Genomic DNA, 12,028 nt, shown 5'->3' on the forward strand with positions numbered 1-12,028 from the left:
GCCCAGGGTTTTCCCCCCTTTTCCCCCTCCCCTTTTTTCCCCCTTTTTCTCTTCTTCTACTGTTTGCTTTTGTGGTCAGGAATCTTTTACTTATAAAGCTTCAATAGACTTGAAGGTCTTTGTAAGTGAAGTTCATCTTCAAGGTTGGAAAAAAAAGGGGGATCGGATCCTTAAATAAACCCCTTTTGTGCACCTTCATTTAAAACTCTCAGGAACGTTTGACGGCGACACGGAGAAGCTTTTCTTTTTGTGCCCTCCCGATATTTCCCCACTCACCCGCATTGTCCCAAAATAGGGAAAACTTTGTGGCTAGGGAGAAACTTTGGAAGCGATTCCCCCGCTGCTTCCCACACCCGGATTGGGGATGTGGAAAATACCTCTCATCCCGGAACTCCGACCGCCATCGCTATTTTACCATCAATTTGGGAAGAAAGCAGCCAACCCCAGTTTCCTGAAGCCCATCCCCAAGACTTGGATAATTGCTGTTTCCCCCCCCAAAAGCGCTGAGCTCTGCTACACAAGGGAATCATTTTCTGCTTAAACCGATACTCCAGCTCCTCCCTCTCGCTGCTCCAAACTTTCCTCATCGATAAACCTCAAAAATGCCCCCTAAAACCAACGCCTTTCCCTCTTTTTTTGGGGGGGCGAAAGGGAGTCATCACCCCCACCGAGCTCGCCAAAAAGCAGATGACAAGTGCCACGTTGCCGCGCCTCATCCCTCACATTTACAGCCTTTAAGGAGTTTCATTTTTCCTCCCACAAGGTAAGTGCCAAACATGGGAGGTGACAAGAGCGAGATTTCCCTTCACACCAACCTGACCTCATGTCTTTCATCAGGAACGCCACATTTATTGCCCCTGATGGGATTTAGGGGTTCAGACCCCCTATTCCCCCCATCCAAGGACTCCCCATCTCCCCTCCATGTTTCCCAGCCCCGGCGGCTCTGCGGCAGCGCCGATCGCCGCTCCTCTAATTGATATTGATTGGCCAAATCGGTCAACTGTCAGTTGGAGTTTCAGGGGACCACTTAGAGAGCAGGAGAGAAATCTGTTTAACAAATTCATTTAGGAATCAGAGATGCCTCCCACCCCCCAGCCATCTCCTTTCCCTTCTTATATATAATTAATCCAGAGCAAGCCACCAGCAACTCTTCCTCCTGGGGAAGCATCCGCAGCCCAAGGGGCTGGGTACCACCATCCCCTCCAGGGCCCTGCGTCGCACCCTCGACTCCGCTTGCGGACAGGACAAATAGAAGAGGCTCTGAAGCCATCATCCCATCTTACTCTTGATAGGGGGGAACATGTCCCCTCTCCTCAATGTCCCCTCCAAGCCAAGCCCTGGGACACTCGCGGCCGCCTTTACCTTTGTCGCCCAGGATGCCGTCTATGCTGTGCTTGGCCTTCTTCTCCCCGTCTTCCTCCTTCTTGTCGCAGTCCTCCTCTTCCTCTTTCTTCCCGAATTTGATGCGTAGCACACGGCTAATCGAACTCACTAAACCTCAGACAGTCAAAGACAAAAAGGCAAGTATAAGCTGCCTGGGAAAGCGAGGTGGCAGCCGGCTGGGAAAACCCAAGCTGGGGCTGCAGGACTTGGGCAGGAGGCCTTGCGCACATGCAAAGGGCATCCACACCCCCTTTTCCCAGGGGTACACACATGCCTGGTCCTCTGTGCCCTCCAAAACACTCCTGAGGTCACCGAGCTGCTAAAGTGGACACCCGAAGTTAGATGTGCTCATCACTATCCCCCTGAGACCCCCGGCGTGAGCAGTACCCTCTTGTGCACAACACCCCCCAAGAGCATCACAGCCAGTGCAATACCCTGAGGCATACAACCCCTGGACTGCAGCCTACCTTGTGACAGGGAAAAGGTCCCCGATACCCAGCTTCCACCCCAGCTCCAAATAGGACCCCGAAAGCTGAGTTCAGACCTGGGCCCTGTCCTGCTTTGGGGGAGATGTGCCCTACAGAGAAGGCTCACCCCCCCAAAAAAAATAGAGGGGAGCTCACAGACAGGACCTACAGAGCTCATCAGACCCCAAGCACATCCCTGCAGGCCCGATACCGGGATACAAGGTCGCTTTCCCTGGGCGATGGGGATCCCTTGCTGATGGAGATGCTTCTCTGCAACCCCCACTGAGCAAGCAGATCCCAACAGAACTACCGGGGTCCCTGTAACCCTGGATTTGGGGGCTGCACCCAGGCAGGCTCCCTCTGCACTGGGACATCCCTCCCTGCTTTCATGGGAGTTGGGATAAGTTGGGAAAACCGTTGTGTTTGTGTTTGTTTTCCCAGCAGACCGCAGCGTGGCCGGGGCACAACCCCCCTGATGTTTATTTGCTGCTGTGGCTTTGCTTGGGGTGATTTATTTTCCCCTCTCCTCTATCAAAGCAAAGGCCGAGAAGATGTTTATAGCCCCTGGAAACATTTTATGGTGGCAATCCTCAATTCCCTCGGTCTTCCTATGGGAATCGGGGTGTCCTTCTTGCCAAGCTGCCTTCTCACCTGAGGGCACAGTGCTCCGGTCGCAGTGCCCGTCCTTCAGGAGCCTGTCTCGGATCTCCCAGCTAAACATCCCGGGGTTTTCCCGTTTGTATTCCTCGATTTTCTTCTCCACGTCAGGAGTTGCAACCTGCTTTTGTGATCAAGGGACACCGGTGCGTGCCCGCGTGTGCAGAGAGAGGGAAAGGGGAGAGAAGAAGCGCTTTTAATTGAAAAGAGAAGCTGCTCAGCTCGGTTCAATCCTCCTTACCCTGGCTGCTAGTCTGGGGGGCCTGAAAATAGGGATCTGAAAGAGAAAGGAGGAAAAGAAAGCAGGGAAAAGGCCAAATGTTGGCCACCCTTTGAGTCCCTGGGGAGCACAGAGACCAGCCAGGATGGGTTTATCCTGAGCCTTATGGGAGAAGGAGGCAGGGAGGGAGTGCAGGGGATGCTTTATGTACACCCAACGATTTATTATTCTCTAAACCATCAGCTCTCCTCCTGCCCACAACCCCGGGGCCGAAGCAAATGCTTGAATTCACACCACTTGTTGCACATGGAGGGGGATAGAGAATCACTTTAAGTTATTCATAGCCTTCAACTCGGCACCAGTTTCTACCCATCGGAGCCTGCAAATCGCAGCTTTATTAAAGCCCTTTCCTCTCTTCCCTCTTTTCCCTGCGTATCCACCTGAGAAACTTCTATCCCCCTGAAGAAACCTTCACTGTAACCTAAGGCGAGCGGTTCAGCTCAGCCCCAGCATTACACTCACCCTGGGCTTGCTGCCTCCGATGGCTCCGGGACGGATGGAGCCCGTCTCCTGGTACCTACAGAGGATTTTGGAGACGCAGCCGTGGGAGACCCGCAGCTGCCGGGAGATCACGCAGGGCCGGATGCCGTGGTGGGCCATCTCCACGATTTTATGACGGATGTGGTTAGGCAGCGGTCGGCCGTTGATGAACACCCCTCCGAGCTGGTTCACCCGGCCTTGGCCCAGCGGGGTGGAGACTGGAGAGCAAAAGAGGGGAAAAACCATCCCAACAGTTGGGAGGGGAAAAGTTAAAAGAGGGGAAAATCCGGCAAAACGGGGCACATCCCTCCCCGCACCTTCGGCTTCTCTCGGGGGTGCTGAAGCTTGCAAAGAAGGGAGGAACCTCTCACCCATCCCCTAGCCTCCGCGTTTATCATGGGGAAAGACTTTTCCCGTTGGTAGAGGGGAAATTGAACCAGCCCGTAGCCCACCACGCCGCTGAGCCCGTGTCTTCCTCTCTATATAATTCCTGTCATTCCACACCTCTGATTTAAACGCTTTAACGTTTGGAGTAAGGAACGGTTGAAAACAGCATAGCAACCCCCTAAAGAAACTTCCCATTCCCCCCCAAAACCCACCCCACTTTTTGTTCCGAATTACAGCTGCTTCCAAGCAAACTTTCGGGAAATAACCTCTGGAAACACCCTCGAGGGGCTTTTGTCCCTTTTGATTTTTCCTGTGGTTTTGGAGGGGTTTGGTTAAGGCGGAACAAGCGCGGTACAAGCGCGGCTCCCCGACACCTTGTCCAGCGCATTCCCATCCGGAGCGGCTGCTCCTTAATCCCTCTCCCCAATGTATTTAATATCTCGCAATGGAGATCTTGCAGATTAAGATGATTTCACAGGCTGGAAAATACGGGAAGGGGAAAAAAAAAAAAGAAGGAAAACATAGGGAAAAAAGGGGGAGCGAACTCAGCTGGGTAATTTGCGGGCAGGCTGGAGGGGGCGAGGGACTGTTCTTTATACAAAGAAAAGTCGATTCCAGAAATTGCCTCGCGATTTAACAAGAATCATGCACCACTAATTCCAAGTCACTCGGCCAGCACTCCCTGGATATATCATTATCGACAGATAACACTCGAGTGGCCAATTTTACATTCAAGAGGTACTAAAACCGCCGGCCGCTCTCTCTTTTCATTATTCCCAGTCATGTTGTGCAAATATTGTTGTAATCCTTTGATCCTTTCCCTTGCCGTCTGTTTTACTTCATTTGCTACAGAAAAGCACTTCACCAAATCCCCCCAGCTTGTGTGTTTTGCAGCCTGCGTGGTTTTGCCCAGGTTTGAGTTTCGCCACTTGATCACGGTCAGGAGGAAATTTCCCTGTTTAATAAATGCGGGGAGAAGGGTCCCGCTTGGATTTTGCCCTTTTTTTTACATATATGTAATTCCTGGTGTATGCCTGGAAATAATAACCCATAACGCAGGGAAAATATAATAAAGGAAAGCAGATGATGGGGAAGTGGATGCGCTGCGAGATTGGGATGACACTTGGCGAGGTGACAGCTACGAAGTTCCCCCCTGTCCCCTCGTCAGCCCCGGCCAAGGAGACCCTGGCTACAATGTACTTTAAGGGTGTTTGGTTTTTTTCCGCCCTTATTTTCCCCTTGGAAAAGTGGAACACGACCAGTTCGGTTGGTTTTCCCCACCTTTGCGGGATGGTGGAAGCGTTGGGACATTTGCGGGTTGAAAAGGAAAAAGGAGGAAAGAGAGGGGAAAAAAAGGAAGAAAAGAAAAAAGAAGGGGGAAAAGAAAGGGAAAAAGAAGGGGAAAAAAAAGAAAAAAAGAAAAGGAAAAACTAACCCGTGGGAACCTGCCCCCCTAAACCTGCGGGATGCCTGAAACTACTATATAAACAGGGGGGAAATAAAGCAAATCCCGGTAATTTCGCAGGGATGGAGCGTTTGCAGCGGGAAGGAGCTGAATATTGGGGAGAAGTTGGATGCTGAGGCCGGGACCCCCCCCTTTCCCCCTGGTCCCCCCGAGGTGCTGGGGAAGGAGCAGTTCAAGGAGGCGCTTTCCCGGACCTACCTTCCAGCGGGAAGCCGGTCCGAGGGTAGTTTTGCCCTGGAGCCGGGCGCATCATCCGAGGCACCGTCCCGGGCAGAGCTGCCATGGTGTTGGGGAGGGATCGGGGCGGCGGAGAGGGTCCGGTTCAAACCGGGGAGGGGAGAGGGGAAAGGGAGGGGGTAACCCTGAGCCCCGGGAGAGCCGAGAGAGAGCCGGGGCGGGGTGGAGGGGGTGGGATGCTGGGATGCGTCTCCTCGGAGCCGAAGCGCTTCTCTTCCAGCCCGCGGCTGCAAAACAAGGGAGAAATCTTTGCTCCAAAAGGGGGTCCAAAATGAAAAATATATGGAATAACGAGGGGGGGGCGTGGGGGGTGGGGAAGGAGGGGGGGGCACCCACCAGCGAGTCTTCGTAAAGTTTTAGGGCTATGTCACGCCCGGCCTGAGCGGGCGCTCCGCAGGAATGTAAACCCGACTGCCGGGAGAGGCAGGCGCGGCCCAAGTTGCCTCGGAGCTGGGCTGGGCTTGGGGGGGGGGAAGGGGGGAGCGAGTCCCCCCTTATTTTGTTGTTGGCTTCTTTTTTTCCTTAAGTGGTTGGTGCTGTCGCTTAAAGGATGCTGGTATTGGGGGGGGGGGGGGGGGGGAAGGGGGGGGGAGGAGGAGGAGGAGGAGGAAGAGAGGGGGGAGAATGTCAGATGGAAGGTTTAGAAGTTGTTAAAGCGCCGAAGTTGGGGCGGTGAAGGGAGGGGGGGCGGGCGGCGATAGGCTCCGGCTCCTTTCCTTTATCCACGGCCGGGGAAGGGGGTACCAATAAGAGGCAGGAGCTTCCCAGCGCGCAGGGAAAGCAACGGGCTCGCCTTCGGTTGGATCGCTTTATTTATTAGCATCACTTTTAAAGATATTGTTATGTATAACGAGGCTCGGCTTCCCTTGGGTGGGAAGCTGGGGGGGTAAGGGGGGGTGCTTCCCCGGTTTGGAAATACATTGGGGTGAAAGAAGCGAGGGGAAAGTTTAGGGAAGTGTGTGGTGTGTGTGTGTTCATTTTTCTATTTTGTTCCATTTATTTCTTTATATAAATTGTTGGTTTTTTTTTTTTATGCCTAAAAAAGTTGAACATTAGTGCGGGTCCCAACGGGGTGAGACCGGCCCGGGGAAGGGGTGGGTTATAATATCATATATAATAGCATGGATAATAATAATAAATCTATAAATATTAAATTCATACCTAGAATGAACAAATTTAAAAATATCGTAAATAAATAAAATACTAAAATTTAACACAACAAAATACCTCCCCCCCCCAAGCTTTTCCCCCGAGCCCTGCACCCACCACCTCACAGCCCGCTCCCCCCTAGGCGATATGGAACCCGCTTCCACCCCAATCCCGGCCGTAGTTTGGAAGCCGGCTCGTCCTGTCCCGCTCGAACCCGGGCTCGGAGCATCTTCTCCCCCCCCCGGCCGGGTCCGGGAGCAGCCCCCTCCACGTCCTCCGCCCAGCCCCAGGTATCTCCCTGAGCGCCTCCTTCATTAACATCCCGTCTTTAATTAAGAGACAGGCTCCGAGCTGCTCAGCTGGTACCATGGGGGGGGACGTTTAGGGGGAGCAGCTCCGGTGCTCCCCGCGGTTCTCCCGCTCGCTGCCCGCTCGCTCGCCGGGCCGAGCTGAACAAATAGCCAATGTTTTCCCCCCAAAACAGGAGCGGGGCAGGAATCCTCCTCGCAGCGGGGCATGACGCCAGGGCTCACGGCCCCTTTTGTTTGCAGCTGTAAAAGGACTCGCCGTGCAAACCGCTGGAAACTCCCCCCCCCCCCCCCCCCCCCCCCGCTCCCCTAAAACATCCCGGGGGATAAGGGGGGGGTGTGGGGTGTGTGTTAAAGCAGCCACCGAAGCTTCTGACCCGGCTGGACCCAAAATGCGGTCCCTAAACCCCCTCCCTGTCCCCCCTCGAGGGCATCGCCACCCCTAATCCCCCCCTCCCTTCACCAGGGCTGGGTTTTGCTTTGAAATTAAAGCCCTGCCTGGACCCCTCCCAGTCCGGCCACATCTTCATCCCTCACCCTCTTCCTCCGCCGCCGCCAAGCTCAGCCTAACCCCGGCTGCGTGGCCCCGAGCTGGTTTTCTCCCGGTTCCACGCCTAAAATTCATCCAAACTCCCCCCCCCCCAAAAAAAAAAAAAAAACAACAAAAAACAACCAAAAACCGGATGGGACAGAGGGAAAACAGCCCCAAATCCCCGCAATACTGGAATTCTTTCCAAGGTGTCGAGTTGCTCCCAAAGTCTCCGCAGCCCCGGCGCTGCCCCGACTTCGGGGCTCCGGCAAACGAAAAGAACGCCTCTCTCCTCCCCAAAACCTCGGCATTCCCGAAGTTTTCGGCAGGAAAATCGCGGGTGGAGCCGCGCGGGACCGTAGCGGAGCCCCTCGGCCGGCGCCTTCCTCCAGCGCCGCCGTAATTCAATTATTTGCTCGGATGAAACAGGGGGAAAAAGCCTGGGAATAAAGTTGGGAATTCAACGTTTCTGCTCTCCCAGCACCGGGGAAAGGTTAAACCGCAGAAGCCGGGGCCGGTCCCTGCCTTCCCCCATCAAACAGAGCAGTTGTTTCCCTCCCCAAACTGGGGTAAGATTTGACACTTTCAGGCAAACCCCTTCACTTTCTCCTCCAGCCACCACGCAAAGAGCTACTTTGATTTTTGTCATTTCTTTGGTGTTGCTTTGAATTCCAGGGATGCTCTGGCGTGTGGCAGCAGCCCCGAATGGGGCTTCGGGGGGCATCGCGGGGTGACCGGGGCTGTCACAGAGGGGGACGGAGGGGACACACTCACCCTCCTGCTGGAAAGCAATTTCACAAATCATTTTTCTAACAATTAAGGAGTGTGCAGGGGTGAAATGGCGATTTCACATGCGGATCGGGGGGCCGGGTGGTACCTGCGCACCCAAGCAGCCAGCAGAGAAACAGGGAACCCCTCTTTTAGCCTATCTTTAACATTCCCCCTCTTTTTCCCCCTTTCCCCCCGTGCTCTGCTTCATTACCCATGTTCACAAAAGAGAGACCCCTTCTTTTCTCTCCTGGGAGCAGCGAGCAATAGATTAAAACAAGCATCAATCAGGAAAGGAGCAAGTAACTGCTTAAAGGAACAGGGGCAGAATTCCTCCCCGCTTTCCCCCTTTCCCTGCCCATCTCCATGGTTTCCTAAGGTATGTTTCTGGTTGATAAATGCCGTACATCGCTATTCCCTTTGGAGAAACGGCTTGTGAAGCAGCCGCTGAAAGCCAACTCATAAGCAGAGGGGAATGGACTTGGCTTGATGTTTTAGGAGCATCTCTCCCCAGCATCCATCCCCTGCATCCTCTGCAGGAGGAAGTGGCTCCTCACGTCGGATACCTCCTCGGAGGGGGCTGACAGTACCCGGGGGGGGGGGAAAGGGGGCTCTATGGGCAATTTTCGACTTGAGAAAGATACACACAGGTTGGCTAAACCTGCCCCTAAAATCGCCGGAGCATCAGCGCTGTGCCGGCGGCGAGCAGCCCCAGCCACCCACTACTGGTCCTCCTCATTCTCCTCAAGAGAAAGTCACACTTCTTTTTTTTCGGGATGCCATCCCATTTCCAGAGCCGTGCGGATCCAGGAATATGAAATCTCCTTAGAAGTCAGACGCGTCTCATCTGGGCGACTAAAACCTGCAGGTTTTGATCCCGATTTTCCTCTCCTCCCCTCCACAAGTAGGATGCAAAAGGAAAACCGCCCGGGGATGAATGATTTAATGAAAAGTTGCTACTTTCTGCAATTACAAGCAGATTACTAATGTGGGAAGGTTTTCCATTTGAGATCCCGGAGTAATAAGCATTATTTTTTTAAGCGATTATCCAATAAATCTCTCTTTAAAGGGCGATAAATCCACCTTGAAAACCGTGGATTTAAAAAAATATCTGTTTAGGATAATATTTAGGAGGGAATTCTGCATTTATTTTCTTTTTAGGTGACCATTGAACAGATCGTGAAAAGAAAAGCACCACATTGAGCCTCAAGTGTTTGGGGGTTCTTTTCAGGAAACCCACAAGGAATATTTGCAGGCTCAGGAAAAACGGGCTGCTTGGTTAAAAAGGTGGCTCCAGGACCGGGGAAGCCAAATCCAAAGGAATGAATTTTCCTCCTTCCCATTAAAGCCCAGACACGAAGCAGATGGGATGTGGGTGCAGACAGTTGGTGCCTGATCCCACTCAAGCCTCTCGCAGCATCCCCGGCCCGCTGCTGCAGACGAGCCCTCCCATGTTCCGGGTCCCAGAAGACCCCAGATGTGTGAACCACGTTCATCGCCAAGAGCTGCTGTTGGTTGCAGGTGGGCTCGAAGAAGCAAAGACAGGGAAGGGAGATTTAAGGTCTTTGCCTGGCTCCCCAGCTCCTAGCACGGCCCTCAGGTTGGGTGCTCGTCTGCAATTCTCCTCCTTCCTCCTCTCCGTTGGGGGAGCAAGGCTCTGCTTATTTGCCAGAGATGCTCTTAACTTCACTGCTGAAGGAGGAAAGAAGTCCCTTTCTGAAGCCCTGGAGCAGGAACAAAGCAGTTTCCGCTCCCAGGACTATTTCCAAAGGAAAAGTTCGCACTTCTGCCCCAATGCAGGGTGCTCCTGCACCATCAACGCTGACCCTACAGCTCCGCACGGATCTGGGTTAACCCTGCTCTTAATTCGTGCACGCAACAGGAATTCAGGTCTCTTTTATCCAGGGAAGGCAAGACCCAAATCCAAGACTAAAACTCCCCCAGTCCCGCTCCCCGTCAGGGTGCTGAACAAAAGGCTGAGTGTCACAACACCACCGGGCTCCTTGGATCTGCCTCTGCACTGGGTCAGGTTTAATTTGCCCAGGGTGCAGCATTACTAGGATGTAAGCTGCACCCTTGAACAATTACCTTATCAAAGCATAACATCTATGGAATGAGCAGAGTATTTTCATTAAACAAATCAAAATAATCAGGCTGGCAATGGCCTTGTTCCTTCTTTGAACCTCTAAGTGGCTTTAGAGATATTCAACAGTCCCGCACCAACTTCTGTTCCACTGGTAGTCCCTGCTTAGTTTCTCTAAAGAAGATTAACTACTCCTTGCTAAAAGGCTCAGTTCTACTTTTGTCAGGGTGCACACACTAATTGGGTTTTCCCTGCATACAACGGGATTCCTATGCTCCTGCTCCCGGCCTCGCTTCCCATTCCATGTGCGTTGTCGAGACAAGGGGAACACTTCTCTCCATGTATTTGATTTGTTCAGTGTTAGAAATAACACCCTGGAACAGGACCTGGCCACAGCGAGAGCTGCTGCTGGGGCACAATGACGATGCAAAAGGGGATTTGCAAATGGTATATTTCAAGGGAATGGGCTGTTGGAGGAGGTGGGAAGGACACAGCTCATCCCAGGGGCAAAAACTGAGCCTGGGCACCCAGGGACCAACATGCTTTAAGAGGAAAGAAGACAGGATGGGAATAAGGGGGTGTCATGATTTTAAGGTGCCTTTCAAAACCCCCAGCTTCAGGCACACTAAAGATGGATTGACAAAAGAGAGCAGAGCACCTGCCCTCAAATAACTCAAGCTGCCTCCACACTGGATATGCAGCCAAATCCCCTGTTATCTGGCTCATAACTCACCTGTTCCCGGATTAGTCCCACTCCAGTACTAAGGGCCAGAACATTTCTCACCCCCATAAAGACATCACTCTTCCTTCCTTGCACTGGGGGGTAAGGAAAGCACACAGAGATGCCTGGATCTAACAGCACAGCCACTCTCAGTGCTTCCACAGCTGTCTGGCTTTTCTGGGAGCTGAATCCACTGTAAAGGCAGCCCTTTATGTAGGCAAGGGGGGCATCAAGCTTGGAGAACCAGGTTAACCAGAACCCAGGGCTTGGATCTCACAGCCTCATCTGGCCCTGGATGCTGCCACTGCAGCAGCAAGAAGTCCTTGGAAGAAGTGGTGAGCACAGAGGGGAGGGAACACAAAGGTTTGGTTTGGTCTTCCCTGAAATGGAAGGAATCAGATGGAGCCAAGCTGCATATTTGTCTGGGTGAATTAAAAGCACAATCCGCTCTTCCCAGAGGGAGCGGTTGCTTCGTATTTATACATTTAGTTTTACAGGTGTAAAATAGCTTCCCTTTATGCCTATATAATAATTTTTCCATTTGAATTTCAAGGCTTTATTCCCTTCTTTGGATTCTGGTCTCCTACCTGAGCCTGATTCTCCGTATTGCCATTAATTCCTTCATCACAGCAATGAATTCCATTTAATTCTCTATAGCAGTTGTTAAGGTAGATCAAAAAGTGCATTTGCAAAGGTTTCTTCCCCTTCTCCCTTATAGTTCCCAGCTCACCTGTGTCCTGAAAGGACTTGGATTGGAAGCCACTGCACTGTTAGCCACCAGCTCCTGTTACCGCAGAGGAGAAAGGGATGGGCAGGAGAAGCTCTCTTTGTCCCACTGCGGTTCACAGCTGGGGTATTTCACCCTGACTGGGAGCAATAAGGTTAAGTATTGATCCCAGCTGCAGATACAATTCACCTCTTTCACCAGGTGATGTATATTCAGGTAAGACCTGGCCTCTATTGCATTGGAAAGCTGAGACAGCAGCAGAACCCTGGATTTCCATGAGGAAGGCAAAGAAATGGCAAGATTTTAAGGCATAGCTTCACTAAACATACAGATTTTAGCAACACCAGTTGCTCAGAGGCACCAGACTTCCCTGAATGTGTCAGATGC

The 12,028-nt window shown here is 52.5% G+C and overlaps 1 protein-coding gene across 7 annotated transcripts in view; it reads right to left on the reverse strand.

Moving 5' to 3' along the window:
- Positions 1-5,826, reverse strand: part of PAX7 (paired box 7) — a 99,351-nt gene extending 93,525 nt beyond the window's left edge. For 2 of the 7 annotated variants that reach the window (XM_062623606.1, XM_062623602.1), the window contains exons 1-5: positions 5,693-5,826; positions 5,318-5,583; positions 3,250-3,485; positions 2,502-2,628; positions 1,363-1,497 (exon numbers count right to left, since the gene is read on the reverse strand). In XM_062623606.1, the coding sequence (XP_062479590.1) occupies positions 1,363-1,497; positions 2,502-2,628; positions 3,250-3,485; positions 5,318-5,402 (583 nt within the window). In that variant the 5' untranslated portion in view covers positions 5,403-5,583; positions 5,693-5,826. Of the gene's footprint in view, positions 1-1,362; positions 1,498-2,501; positions 2,632-3,249; positions 3,486-5,317; positions 5,584-5,692 lie in introns of all 7 variants that reach the window. The other 5 variants (XM_062623607.1, XM_062623603.1, XM_062623605.1 and 2 more) reach the window with 3 other exon arrangements.
- Positions 5,827-12,028: the final 6,202 nt, after the last annotated feature.

Source organism: Pezoporus occidentalis, unplaced genomic scaffold (genome assembly GCF_034315485.1).
Source record: "Pezoporus occidentalis ecotype Australia unplaced genomic scaffold, CSIRO_AGI_Poc_V1 ctg255, whole genome shotgun sequence".
Taxonomy (NCBI): domain Eukaryota; kingdom Metazoa; phylum Chordata; class Aves; order Psittaciformes; family Psittacidae; genus Pezoporus; species Pezoporus occidentalis.